This window comes from Pangasianodon hypophthalmus, chromosome 17 (assembly GCF_027358585.1).
Source record: "Pangasianodon hypophthalmus isolate fPanHyp1 chromosome 17, fPanHyp1.pri, whole genome shotgun sequence".
Classification (NCBI taxonomy): domain Eukaryota; kingdom Metazoa; phylum Chordata; class Actinopteri; order Siluriformes; family Pangasiidae; genus Pangasianodon; species Pangasianodon hypophthalmus.
In genome coordinates, this window is record NC_069726.1 from 23,128,161 (window position 1) to 23,141,165 (window position 13,005).

General features: G+C 36.9%; 1 protein-coding gene across 1 annotated transcript; it reads left to right on the plus strand.

The window, feature by feature from the left end:
• The first annotated feature begins 1,913 nt into the window (after window positions 1-1,913).
• On the plus strand, window positions 1,914-11,297 carry snx18b (sorting nexin 18b). Its single transcript, XM_026942550.3, has 2 exons — window positions 1,914-4,267; window positions 9,941-11,297. Exons 1-2 carry the CDS (start codon window positions 2,839-2,841, stop codon window positions 10,177-10,179), a joined length of 1,668 nt encoding a protein of 555 aa, XP_026798351.2. The 5' UTR covers window positions 1,914-2,838; the 3' UTR covers window positions 10,180-11,297.
• Window positions 11,298-13,005: the final 1,708 nt, after the last annotated feature.

Here is a 13,005-nt window from a genome sequence, read left to right on the forward strand (position 1 = left end):
GAACAGTTCCTGAACTAGCTCGGGGTTGGTCACGTGATCAAGGTCGTTTCCCTGTGCCTCATAGGAAGCTGTAGCTAGCCGAGTGTTGCTAGCAACTACGACACGTCAACGCGTCCGCCATTTTGGAGAGGTCCATATGATTAATACATGGAGTTTATGTAGAAATCCTGATTAAATCAGCTGTAAATCTCATTATGGTCAAGCTTGAAATAAATGTATAGATATCGTTACGTGGTGTGAATGTACTTATACAAACACTCTGTAGTGAAATTGAGCCTAATTCTTAAAAACTGTTGCCAAAAAAGAATATGCACGCTAAAGACATTTAAATGATTACCAAGATAAAACCTGTCATTTTTTAGACAGATTTATATCTACTTCACACTTCACAGCCTAATTTTAAAACAAATTAGACTTATTTTTATTCATATAACACAATAACTGACATATAACAAGCAATAACAAGATGACAACCACAAAATCTAAGTTGGATTATGTGCTAATATCTTTTCAGCAACATGTTGATTTGTAAGTTAATCAAGTAACAATATTAGTAAAGCTAATATACATGACAGAAATAAGTTACATCATGATAAATACAGCAGACAAAGTAATCCAAGAACTTCACACACACCAAATATTAAGAAAATTAGGAGAGTAAATTACTGAGGTGAAGTAAAGGAAGATCCTAATCCTGTCTAAAAAATAAAAATACACATTTTGTCTGAGCTTTAATATCTGAAAAGTGCTTCTTTGTTCTCTTGTTTTAAGATTACAGCGATTTTTTATAGAAAACATTAGCTGATGCTTTATATTAAATTCATACAGTATGTTGAAATGTTGCCCTTTCCAAGATGGCGGCACCGTTGACGAATTGGCTAATGTATGCTAGCATGTATGGCAGTAGGATCAATTGAATAGTTATTGTTGTGGCTCCATCTATTGGTCAAAATAATTAAAATGTTATCTAAAAGCAAATGTAAAGCAACATCATTGAATAAAAGTTTGTTTCACGATCATTTGCATTTTATTCATCAAGTTTATTCTATTATTATCTAAGATGTACAAGATGAATTCCAAGTAAAACAGTGTAATCTGTTTATCCTGGTTATATTTTAAAAGCTATAACATTTCTGAACACGTGGCAGTATGTACGAAAAGCCTTATTCACGGTCATAAAGGTGCAATAAAGCTGATTATGAGTAATTATATTGCTGAGACAGCATCATTAATCATAATCAATATCTCAAAAGATAATTTAATGCAATAAATAAATGCATGTTGTCCTGTAATCTTCACATAATGTAATTGGGGGAAGAAACATAAGAGGATATTTTGTGTATGAGAAATCCTATTCAAGACATTTAAAAAAATAATAATAAAACAAAAAAGTTAATACAAATTTGTGACACAACCTTCAGTCTAACATATGTGTGTGTATATATATATATATATATATATATATATATATATATATATATATATATATATATATATATATATATATTTATGTGTGTGTGTGTGTAATAATGTTTTGTAGTATTTATGTATTTATTAGTAAGATATTTATCCAGTTTGACGTACAGGCCCATTACTAGCTTCTTTTAATCACTGAATATAAAGTATAAAACATCACCAAGATGGCTTTCCTAAATATACAATACATGAATTATTATTTATATATGATACATTATGTACTATTTATATAATTATCATTTGTGTATACTAATTACTCATAACTTATGATAATTTATTGCAATTAATCATTTAGTTTATGAATAAATATGCATTATGTATGTATGTAATTGTAAATAAATGTGAAACAAATTATGTTTTCATTCTTGTTTGATTTTTTTAAGTCATTCCAGGCTTATGTATGTAAAATGAACTACAAGAACGTAAAGAACATTTAGGTTTATTAGGTTTATACCCCAGTATTTGGATGTTAGCTCCGCCCCTCCTTTATAGTCTGGCGATGGACATCGTGAGTCATTTTACTGATCCGATTCTTTTGCACAGACTCGTTTAAGTGAATCAAACTGTGCGAATTTTTTTTCACCTGTTTGCTTCAGTGGGATCCAGGAACATTTAATTCTTTAAACAGAATTAAGACTTCGTAAAGAACTTGTATTTATTCGGTGTGTGTTGCAATATTTCATTATTAGCCCCAACATAGATTATAGAAAAGCGACGGGCTTCAGGAGTCATTTTACCGATTCGATTCTTTTGTACAGACTCGTTTAAGTGAATCAAACTTTATTTGTTAGACGAATTACGGTGTGGAAATATTTTGTATTTTGTGACACACATTCACTTCTTTATAGCAACAATTTGTCCATATAACAATCTTTTTATATTTAAATATACACTGTTGAACAGGCAATATCAATAATACACGTTTAAGAGCACATTTTATAATTCATGACATAACAAATGTAAAATATACGGTATAATGTAATAGAATTATATCTGAGAGTTAGTTATCTGTAAACAAAACAAAACAAAAAAAAAGCAAAAACATTCAGATGACTATTTTAAGGGATTCGTTCAAAGGAGTCGGTTCGTTGATTCATGAATCATGACTCGTGAATCGTCCATCACTAGCTGCGGCCATAGACCGCAAACTGCGGGAGGAGGAGGCAGGGAAATAACAAAACTGTCCGGAAAGTAACTTTAAAATCTTTATCATGTTAAAATAGTGCAGTCGCTATCATTTCGAGGCACTTTTGTGGACTTTAAGACTCGCAGAAGTTTTGAAGACGGAACTTTGGCAGCTGCGTCTTTTTTTTTTTTTTTTTTTCCAGAAACCCCACAAAAAAAAAAACGACCTAAAAAACGATGGCGCTCAGAGCGAGAGCTTTATACGACTTTGTTTCTGAAAATCCCGGCGAGATTTCTGTGGTGGAAAACGAGATTTTGACTTTATACAGTGAGGATGTGGTGGACGGCTGGTTCGAGGGCACAAACAGCCGCGGAGAGTCGGGACTCTTCCCCGCGTCGTACGTGGAGATCTTAAGGACTGAAGAAGGATTTTCAGTGCAGGGAAACGGGACTGCTGGAAACATCTACAACCCCACAACCGGAAGTGAGTACGCCTACCAAGTGAGAGGGGACCTTTCAAGCGAGTCCACCCCTCAGAGACACGGTTACCCGACAAGCCAAGGCAGCGATGACGACTGGGACGACGACTGGGACGACAACCCGACGACGACAACGACGACAACTCACGACCCGAGCGTCCGTCAACACAAACACCAACCCAGTCGCGCCAACTCGGTGTCTTCACGCGGCAGCGGTGGCCCACAAGCCCGAAGCTCAGCAACGGTTGGGAAAAACCTCAACAGGTTTTCTACCTTCGTGAAATCCGGAGGCGAGGCGTTTGTTTTGGGCGAGGCGTCCGGATTGGTCAGGGACTGTGATCAAATCTGCGTGGTCATGGGTCAGTTCGGTCCCGAGTGGCAAGAGAACCCGCATCCTTTCACGTGCACCATCGATGATCCGACCAAACAGACCAAATTCAAAGGGATGAAGAGTTACATGTCGTACGGCCTCATGCCCAGCCACACGCAAATCCCAGTGAACCGGCGCTACAAGCATTTTGACTGGCTGTACGCACGCCTCGTGGAACGCTTCCCAGTCATCTCCGTTCCCCACCTTCCCGAGAAGCAGGCCACGGGTCGCTTCGAGGAGGACTTCATTTGCAAGCGCAGGAAGGGTCTGATCTGGTGGATGAACCACATGACGAGCCACCCGGTTTTATCCAGGTGCGACGTCTTCCAGCACTTCCTGACCTGCAGCAGCAGCGACGAGAAAGCCTGGAAGCAGGGCAAGCGCAAGGCTGAGAAAGATCACCTGGTGGGCGCCAACTTCTTCCTCACCATCGTCCCGCCGGCTGCTCCGCTCGACCTCCAGGAGGTGGAAAGCAAAGTGGACGGCTTCAAGACGTTCACCAAAAAGATGGACGAGAACATTGTGCAAGTCAACGTGACCATCGGCGAGTTCTCCAGGAAGCAGATGACTGGATTTAAAAAGGAGTATCATAAAGTTGGACAGGCCTTTCGGTTGCTCGGGCAGGCCTTCGAACTGGACCAGCAGGTGTATTCGGTCAAGCTGAACCAAGCGATGGCGTTCACTGGGGCCGCCTACGAGACCATCGGGGACTACTTTGCCGAACAACCTCGCCAGGATCTGGATCCGGTGTCGGATCTTTTAGCGATTTACCAGGGACATCTAGCAAACTTCCCAGACATCATCCACGTTCAGAAAGGTTTGGGGAATTTTTGGAAGTTGCATGGTTGCGTTTATGACCGGTTGCATGACTGACATCTAGTTGCTATGGCTGCAAAGCCAAGTCTGTTTCATTAGACCATTGGAAGTGAAACATACATACGGTGGTCCAGATGGTTCAAAATACATAAATTCTGCAGACGTACTCACGTCAGAATGGTGCAAATTTTGTAGGTCACTCTGCATATAACATCTACTGAACAACTACGTGGTTTCATCAAGCAAATCATTGCAATCCACAACTTTTTCTAGAGTTGCAACGAGTCGTAAAAATAGCTGACAAAAATGAAGATTTCGTTATCGTTATTGGTCTATGAAGAACGTCGAAGCTATTTAGCTTATTTTTTTGATCTAGCAGCATTGATAAGCAATACATCATATGGTTTATGCATGTTGGGTGTCATCAAGCACCCAAGTTATCAAGCCACCATCTTGCTTTTGGTTCACATCAAAGGTGCTGTGAGTCGATCCCAAAAAGAGTCGATTCCCTGATTCCGTTGAAAACTAAGAGATTTCGTGCACCGAAAAAGATTCGCCTCACACGTACAAGGCAAGCAAAATACATTTAGCATCTGAGTGTTTTCAGATAGAGAGATCTCCGTTGTCCCTTTATTTGGAATTTGACTCAAATTGGACAAATCAAACAAATTAGCCCTCTCTCAGCGAATGAGAGCATCGGTTCGCTGCTGGGTGACACTGACGTCGACAAAAAGTGAGCAGAACGAGTAAAAATGTCCGCAGCTCCAAGACATTTATGTTAGTTTGGTGTTTGATCTGAAAAAACTGTACTGGATAAAATTCCCATGCCATGACTGATTGATAACTTGATAACTGCCATGGTTAGTGTAACACTAATCTTCCTTCTTCTTCTTTTTTTTTTTTTTTTTTTTTTTTTGACTGTGAACCTCAATGAAACTGAAAAAAACCACACATTCCCGATGAGTGTGTACTAACATTCAGGCGCCGCGGAGGCTGGAGTTTTGAGAGCGTCTTAGTCTGAATTCCAAAGAATTCCGTCAGCCGTAAATCAAAGTTTCTTATCCGGTCCTGAGTTTATATGAAAGTGTGTTCTGAGTGGAGGAGTGCAGTTCAGGTTTCTGTAGAATAAAGGAAAAGTCAGAGTTAGACAGAAAATAAACCCGGTTAAATTGACTCATCGTGCGAACTGAGTCATGCGTCATCACCGTGCCGTCTGTTCTCCATCACTGCTTCATCGACTCAAACACAATGAAGTTTCCTTTGTGTTTATTTAAACACTTATAACACAAGGAGTGATCATATCAGCATATTATTATGTTATTTAACAGATTAAATCCATTATAGGATTTCTAGATGCTATCTGGATGCTATTGCAACTCAAATTTCTACATCTGTGCACCTCTTTTTTTTCTTTTCTTTTGCTTTAGATTTATTTAGGAGATGTTACATGAGCTGTGCAAGCTAGAAGAGCTCATTTATTCACTGATACTTAAAGTGAAAGTCAGCAGTTTCAGGATATGAATCAGCTCCAACACACATAAACAATGAAAACCTGAAATAATTTCATATGAAACAAAAAAGTTAGATGTGTGTTGATTAAATATCAAGTCTCCAGGTCAAGCATGCCAGAACGCATGTATTTAGTTTATTTTACACAACTAAAACATTCCCAGTGATGACAGAAAGTGCGTTTGGAGGGTAAATGAATCATCATGACATACATTGTGTGGAGTCCAACATGGACAATCTGCTCCTTTTGTCTGTGTTTGTTCTGGCTTAAATTAATCCTCATACATTAATCACTATTTACCTGTGTCCATTAGTCAGCTATTAATGTATAGTAGATTATGTAGTAGAGTATAATAGTATACTTAATGCTGTCGAGAGATCACGCTGGCCGTTTCTATTCAGAGTCATAGTCATAGTAACTACAGGCTACTCAGAAGTTACACGAAAGTTACGCACAGGCGGCGGAGTTTGTCTAAGTCCACAACGGTTTGATGTAACCACAATACGTCATGCAGAGATGTATGTTTTGGCCGTAAATACACTCAAAAACACTAAGACAATACTAAATACATAACCGTTAATTGATAACATTGTCCCTTTAAAGTCTACAGTTTTTTTTAACATGACATCAGAGGTTCTTCAAGATTATCCTGATTATCTCAAGGACTGAATTTTTAATGATAAATGAATTTAAAGTAAGCTGTTAGTGTATCAGATGAGTGTTCGGTCAGTTTATCCTTTAAACCGTGGGAACGTTTTCTTTACAGGAGAGCGCATCGAATGAACACCAACATAGCCATTATTTTATTCATTTGACAAATCAAAATAGTGACTTATATAGTGACAAAATAGTGATAGATTGACTTAAAAGAGTGACTTAAAATCTCCTACGTCCTGCACACGTTACAGTTTCATGACCATGATTTAGTAGCTTATGGCTTCATTGCGTATGAGTATCATGACTGAGCAAAATGCTAAATAATTGGATGTGCTGGATCAAGTGCTATTCTGTAATAGCTACTGAATAATGAGTGTTCAGTTAGATTAAACTAAATTTACGGTGATTAATCTGATACTTACAACTAGGACTATTCATGTATTGAAGTGTAGTGTAGATTTATTTCAATGCTCAGCATCTTCTAACGCATTAGTGTTTTTAAATTTTTTATCTTTACATTGTTTTCTGCATTTATGTAACATCATACTGCAACTGACAGCAGAGGTTTAAAAAAAACGCTATTTCTGTCTTCAGTCAGTGTTTTCTATCTGAGATTTTTTGTTGCTGTTGGATGCGTAACCAATCAGAGTTAAAGCAATAAACAGAGGTGTTAGCCCCAAAAGCAGGCCAAAAAACCATCCAAGTGGAACCTTTGGTACTGGCCCAGTGGCTAATGGAAAAAAGCACAGGTCCAGTTTTCTGTTGCCAAACATTCCAGCGCTTTGTGCAGTGGAAAAGGCTGTTTTGTCTGAGAATTTTATTCATGACTAGGTTGTTCACCTTGGTTTTTCTTTGACCAGCCCACATTTAAATAAGTCCTTTTTAAATATGAAACACAACTACATCAGCTATGTTAAAATCCAGCGTCTCCGAGTGAGACGGAAAATAACCCTGGTGTTCAACCCGGTCACAACAAAGAAATACGACTACATGACAAACTGCTTTCCGCTAATCTCCAGCCGTCGTCAGATTTATCAGCTTGTGCTTATTCAGATGATAAAAATGTCAGCATTCTTATCATGGAAGACTCAGGACTGTGTTTATCAGATGATAATCGTTTTGTAAGATTTATTATCAAAATTGGTTTTAAATTGATGAAAATGTCTCTTAGAGATAATCTTGGAACAGAATACACAGTTACACTGCCAGATAGAGCTTGTGTCAATTCTTTCCCAACACTTTTATTTTGCTACACAAAATTCAAAAGAAAAAAAAATATATATATATATATATATATATATATATATATATACATATGTTTACTAGCACACAACTAGCACAACAAAACCTACTGTACTAGTGATTCCTTAGTTCATTTGTATCCCCACGGTGCCTCTGAAGGGAAATTGAATGAAAATAATCACCTTTTCTTAACTAAAAAAACATTACGCCATGTCCTTTTCTTTCAGAAAAAAAATCTTGTGAAAATGGAAAATCATCACACATGCACACATGATCATTTTCACAAGATTTTATTTTTGAATGTATGATTTTTTTTTGTTTGTTTGTTTGTTTTCCTCAAATTCCCCTTAAGGATCTTCATCGACAACGATCTGTATCACTTCAACGACAAAAGTCTTTGTCATGAATCTCCACTAAAACTTCTTCTGATTTAAATAATCTATTAGTTTTATTAGTTAACGCAATAAAATGTCCAATAAATTCACATTTAGCCACTAAAATGTGCTTTTTAAAAAAAACTGTTAGCTTATTGCGTAAAAATGAGATCTTAGTGACTATGGCTTTGTGATATGATGATATAATATTAATATTATTTCACAATATGCTTTTCTTGTGCTTCTGTATCTTTTTATAACACCTTTATAACTTTATAACATCATTATGCACACACAGGTGGAGAAAGATAATATTAACTGATAATATTGTATCTGGATGGGACTCCATGTTTGTCCAGTTTAATAATTTCCCATTTGATTGCTGTTCCAGGCTGAAATACATCAAATTATGGCAGAAATTTCCTTTTTAACTTCTTAAACTATTATCCTACGTTCACACGAGTGAGTAACAAGCCGCACATTTTGCTTGTAGTTTGCCTCTTTGTCCAGTGCTCTGATGCGAAACGGTAGATTATGAGTATGAGAGTATGTACAGCCTACACAGCACTCTATACAGTTTACACACCGCACTTTTGTTTAAAATGTATTTAAGTTTGATTTACGTGTTACACACTTGGCTTTGTACAAGCTTCGTTTTCAGCTTAGGGTAGCAAAGCAAGCTAACTCTAGCTACATACACTCACCACAGGCACTAATGACCTCTTCTACTTCCTTCCAAGCTTTATTTTTTCTTCTTAACGTCTCTATACACATTTAATGAGAGCTCGTATATGACAGGATAAGATGAAACCACAGTCAGGTTATAAGTTGGAACTTTGCAGAAAATTAAAGATAGGAACTAAAGTTGTGAGCGGAGAATTGAAGAAACGTCGGACCACACGTGCCATAGGAAAGATCCGAGGAAACAGTCAGCTCCATTTCACGCACTTATACGTAGAAAAACGAATGTTCGCTTGCTAGCATGAACGGTTTGCATTCCTCTCGTAACTAACACCTCTACTGAATAACTCAAAGTAGCTGAATATGTTCTAAAATGAATAACTGAATAATGCTTCATTCGCTTTACCTCGGAAATGGGAAGTCCGAGCTCGGAATTATGTCACTTTCGACCGTCGTGTGTTTGAACCACAAAGTAGGGAAAAAAACATGTTTGTCTTTTGATAGCAATAAGCTAGCTAAAAACAGTGACCTGTATAGTCAGTGTTACAGATTTAACAAGCGAATATGTTTTTATGTTGATTGTGCTAAAGCTAATACGTGTATATACAGTGTAGCTCGTTAAATATAACAAAAAGGGGCAACCTTGTTTGCTGTTGATTTGACGTCACTTGCTGAACGAGTTTCAGAGAAGGAATTCCGAGTTGAGGGGTGTTTCCTCTGTGTTATCCTGGTTACTAGTTTTATGCTGCGTTCATGACCAAGTGGGAACTGGGAAGTTTCTAACCTCCAAGTAGGAAAGATCCGTTTGAACGGCTCCCCAGCAAATAATTCCTGCTCGGAAAATTGGAGTTTTCCAAACGATCCGACTTCTCAGAGTCTTTTGAGTTGATGTTTATATCTGGAATCACTAAAAAAAATCACATAAATCACAAAAATCACATAACTGAAATGTTAATTCGCTTTCTGCAGGATTTTTTGATCAAACTTCTCTTTCATGTAATTTTCGGTGCTGTTAACAGTGAATTATCACATCCGCTGTCTTCAGACGGCTGAGTTCGCAGGAACGCTCTAAAGTGGGAAGCAGGAGATTCCGGGTTGAAAAATTCCGAGTTCCCGGGTGTCGTGAACGCAGTATTAGTCGAAGCAGCATAGAAGTGACATCCGTCAGCACCTCTGACCTCTGACCTCTTGTTTATGCCCCTCCCCACAGGAGCTCTGACCAAAGCGAAGGAGAGCCAGAAGGACAAAGACGTCCCGGCGGCGCACGACATCCACGAGCGCTGCAACATCATTTCCTGTGCCACGCTGGCCGAGATCCAGCACTTCCACCGCACCCGAGTACGCGACTTCAAGGCCCAGATGCAGCACTACCTCCAGCAGCAGATCTCCTTCTTCCAGAGGATCACAGCCAAACTGGAGGAAGCGCTGCACATGTACGAGCAGGCTTAAAAAAGAAATGGACAGGAACCCTTAAACTCCGCAATCCTGAAAGAATGTGTACAATCAGGAAATTTTAATAGACATTCACGTCTCTTAAACAGGAAAGAGTAGGAACACGTGCAGGACGTAATATTTAGACACAAATCAAAACAGAGGCCTGAAAAATGCAGCAGGTCTCACTCTTATTTTCCATTTTGTAACACAAACAATAAAGACATGCTTTTTTTTTTTTTTTGCTTGTTTTTTTTTCATTTTTCTTTTTTTTAATATGGGTATTTAGTGTTCCTGAAATCTGAAATCGGAATAATTTACTGAGTCATAACATCAAGCAAAACTTAATATCAATATCAAATAATAGTGCAGAATTATAAATAATATAAATAATACAAAATTTGCAATTCTGAATATCCACATATTAAAATATTTTTGTTGGTAAATTTATATTAGACATACCATACATGATGGTCCTGAAGTTATAAGGGCAGCTACTTAAAAAATATTTAATAATAATAATAATAATAATAATAATAATAATTTTTGTTTTTTTTGTTTTGTTCTGGGATTTTTTTGTAATACAAATTTACTTAGTGTTCAATAAATCTAAATTCAGAATAATTACAGAGTAATAACATCAAGCAAAAATAGTTTTTAATATTCACATCCAAATAAGAAAAAAATATATAAATAATAATGCTATTTATTTTATTATAATTGTGTTTTTTAACATTTAAGGTTACTGACAAAAAGTTTTTAATTAAGATTTTATTTCGTGGATATTCAGATTTATTTGTAATGTGCACATGTGTACAGTCTTTGAAAGCATTTTTTAATTCAGTAACGTTTATGATCTAACCACATTTGGTTTCCATTAAGCAGAAACCGAAAAACTAAACGTGCATTTACACTTTAAACCGTTTTAACCCATCAGGGAAACGCAGGACTCGTCAGCATGAACCCTCGTAACCCATTTCCTGTATCTTTGTATCTTTACAGCGGGACGTTTTCTCACCCTGCTTTTGGCTTTTGGACAATAATTTTTTTCTAACAGCTGGAATTTGTGCCTTAGTTCAATTCCCATCTTTTTTCCTGAGTCATTTTTAAATACAGATCTGTATTTATGAATCTCAGATGTGTTTTAGAGTTTCTTTTTTTTTTTTTCATATGCTGATCTCGTGCTTCACTGCTGTAGAGCTTTTTGTTTTAATGCAGTGTGAATCACTGGGCTGCGTCTGGTTTAGATTAAGGGCTGCCAGAGAGAGAGAGAGAGAGAGAAAGAAAAGCTCAAAGAGTAACTCGAGAAAAGTGTGACCTAGGGAAAAAAAAAAACCTGTGGACCCAAATTGTGTTATCTAGAGGACATTCCAGACGAGGCAGGGAGGCTCGGGTTGTGGCTCGAGCTCGGTTTACCACAGCGTTTATTATTTATACGATTAATATAAGATTGAGGATGAGATTCTTTTTACCGTGCTCGTGCCAAAAGCTTTTGCTCAGATTGTGATGCTGGAATACGGACATGCTCTGAATTAGTGCTAAAAAAAAAAATCTGGTTTGCTGTGACCTTTTGTTTGTTTGGACTTTAATTCAGATTCCTAAAAGATTAAAGATGGCTGGTTGGGACTGTTTTGGTAATTAGACCTCTAAGAAAGAATAAGATGTGAAAAGCTTTCTGAAATAAATGAAATCAGATTTGAGTGGATGTCCAAACAGAGTGTAAGGTCAGCTTAAAAGAGGTTTAAAAAGGACACTGATGGAGGTGAGCGATACGATAACAGTATCAGTATCACGATACTTGAAGACACACAGTACAGCAGGGTTGCATTTAAAATAAAGTTTACAAAATTAATGCCATTATACTTTTGTACTTTTTAAAGATAAATTAACACCAGGGTGAAAAAAAACTCTGAAAAAATAAAGTAAATCTTGTAATAAAAATTTTAACATTTTATCACTTTCAATATTCAGAACTAAATTGTAACATCATATCAGCTGCTTTCCTTCAGAGTTTGTTACTGTTATTTAAAATTAATTAATTAATTAAATGTTATAAAAAAAAAAAAGATATCATGATAGCTCAGAAATTGTATTGTGGCATAATTTATCATGATATCGATATTATATCGTCATATTCTCGAGCCCTAGTCACTAATATTTCCATTAAGCACAGCTCTCCTACAGTTTGTCCATAAATGTGGCCAAGACCCGCCTACTTTCACAAGAAGTGACAACTTGACTGACAGGTTTACGACCAATCACAAACCTTAGTGTCATTACAGTGCAGTGTTAGTTGGAGTGAATTAACCAACACATCTGAGGAAGTTCTTGATGGTTTGGTCTCATTTCCGAGGTCACTGTGCTTTACAGTATCTGTATAAAAGACAGAAAGGCTAGAAAACTAGTGATCTTCACTGATTAGCTCATTATTATAAAAGTCAACTTCATTGTTTCCCGGTTGCCTAGCAACAGTGTACTCATGACTTTAACCACTTGAACAGTTGACGTATCAGTCACATGTTTGGAAACTTGTAAATGTGAGTTCCATTTATTATGCAAGAAAGGCTTTCAAGGCAGTTCTAGAACTATGCACAAGCATTCTAGACCTACTAAACAACATTCTAGAACTACTTAACATTCTAGAACTACTAAACAACATTGTAGAACTACTCAACAACATTCTAGAACTACTTAACAACATTCTAGAACTACTTAACAACATTGTAGAACTACTCAACAACATTGTAGAACTACTCAACAACATTGTAGAACTACTCAACAACATTGTAGAACTACTCAACAACATTCTAGAACTACTTAACAACATTCTAGAACTACTTAACA

Excerpts from the sequence above, each read along its gene's own strand:
- snx18b (XM_026942550.3), top strand. The coding sequence starts at position 2,839 with ATGGCGCTCAGAGCGAGAGCTTTATACGACTTTGTTTCTGAAAATCCC. Across the intron at positions 4,268-9,940 it reads CATCATCCACGTTCAGAAAG|GAGCTCTGACCAAAGCGAAG; the intron begins GTTTGGGGAATT and ends CCCTCCCCACAG.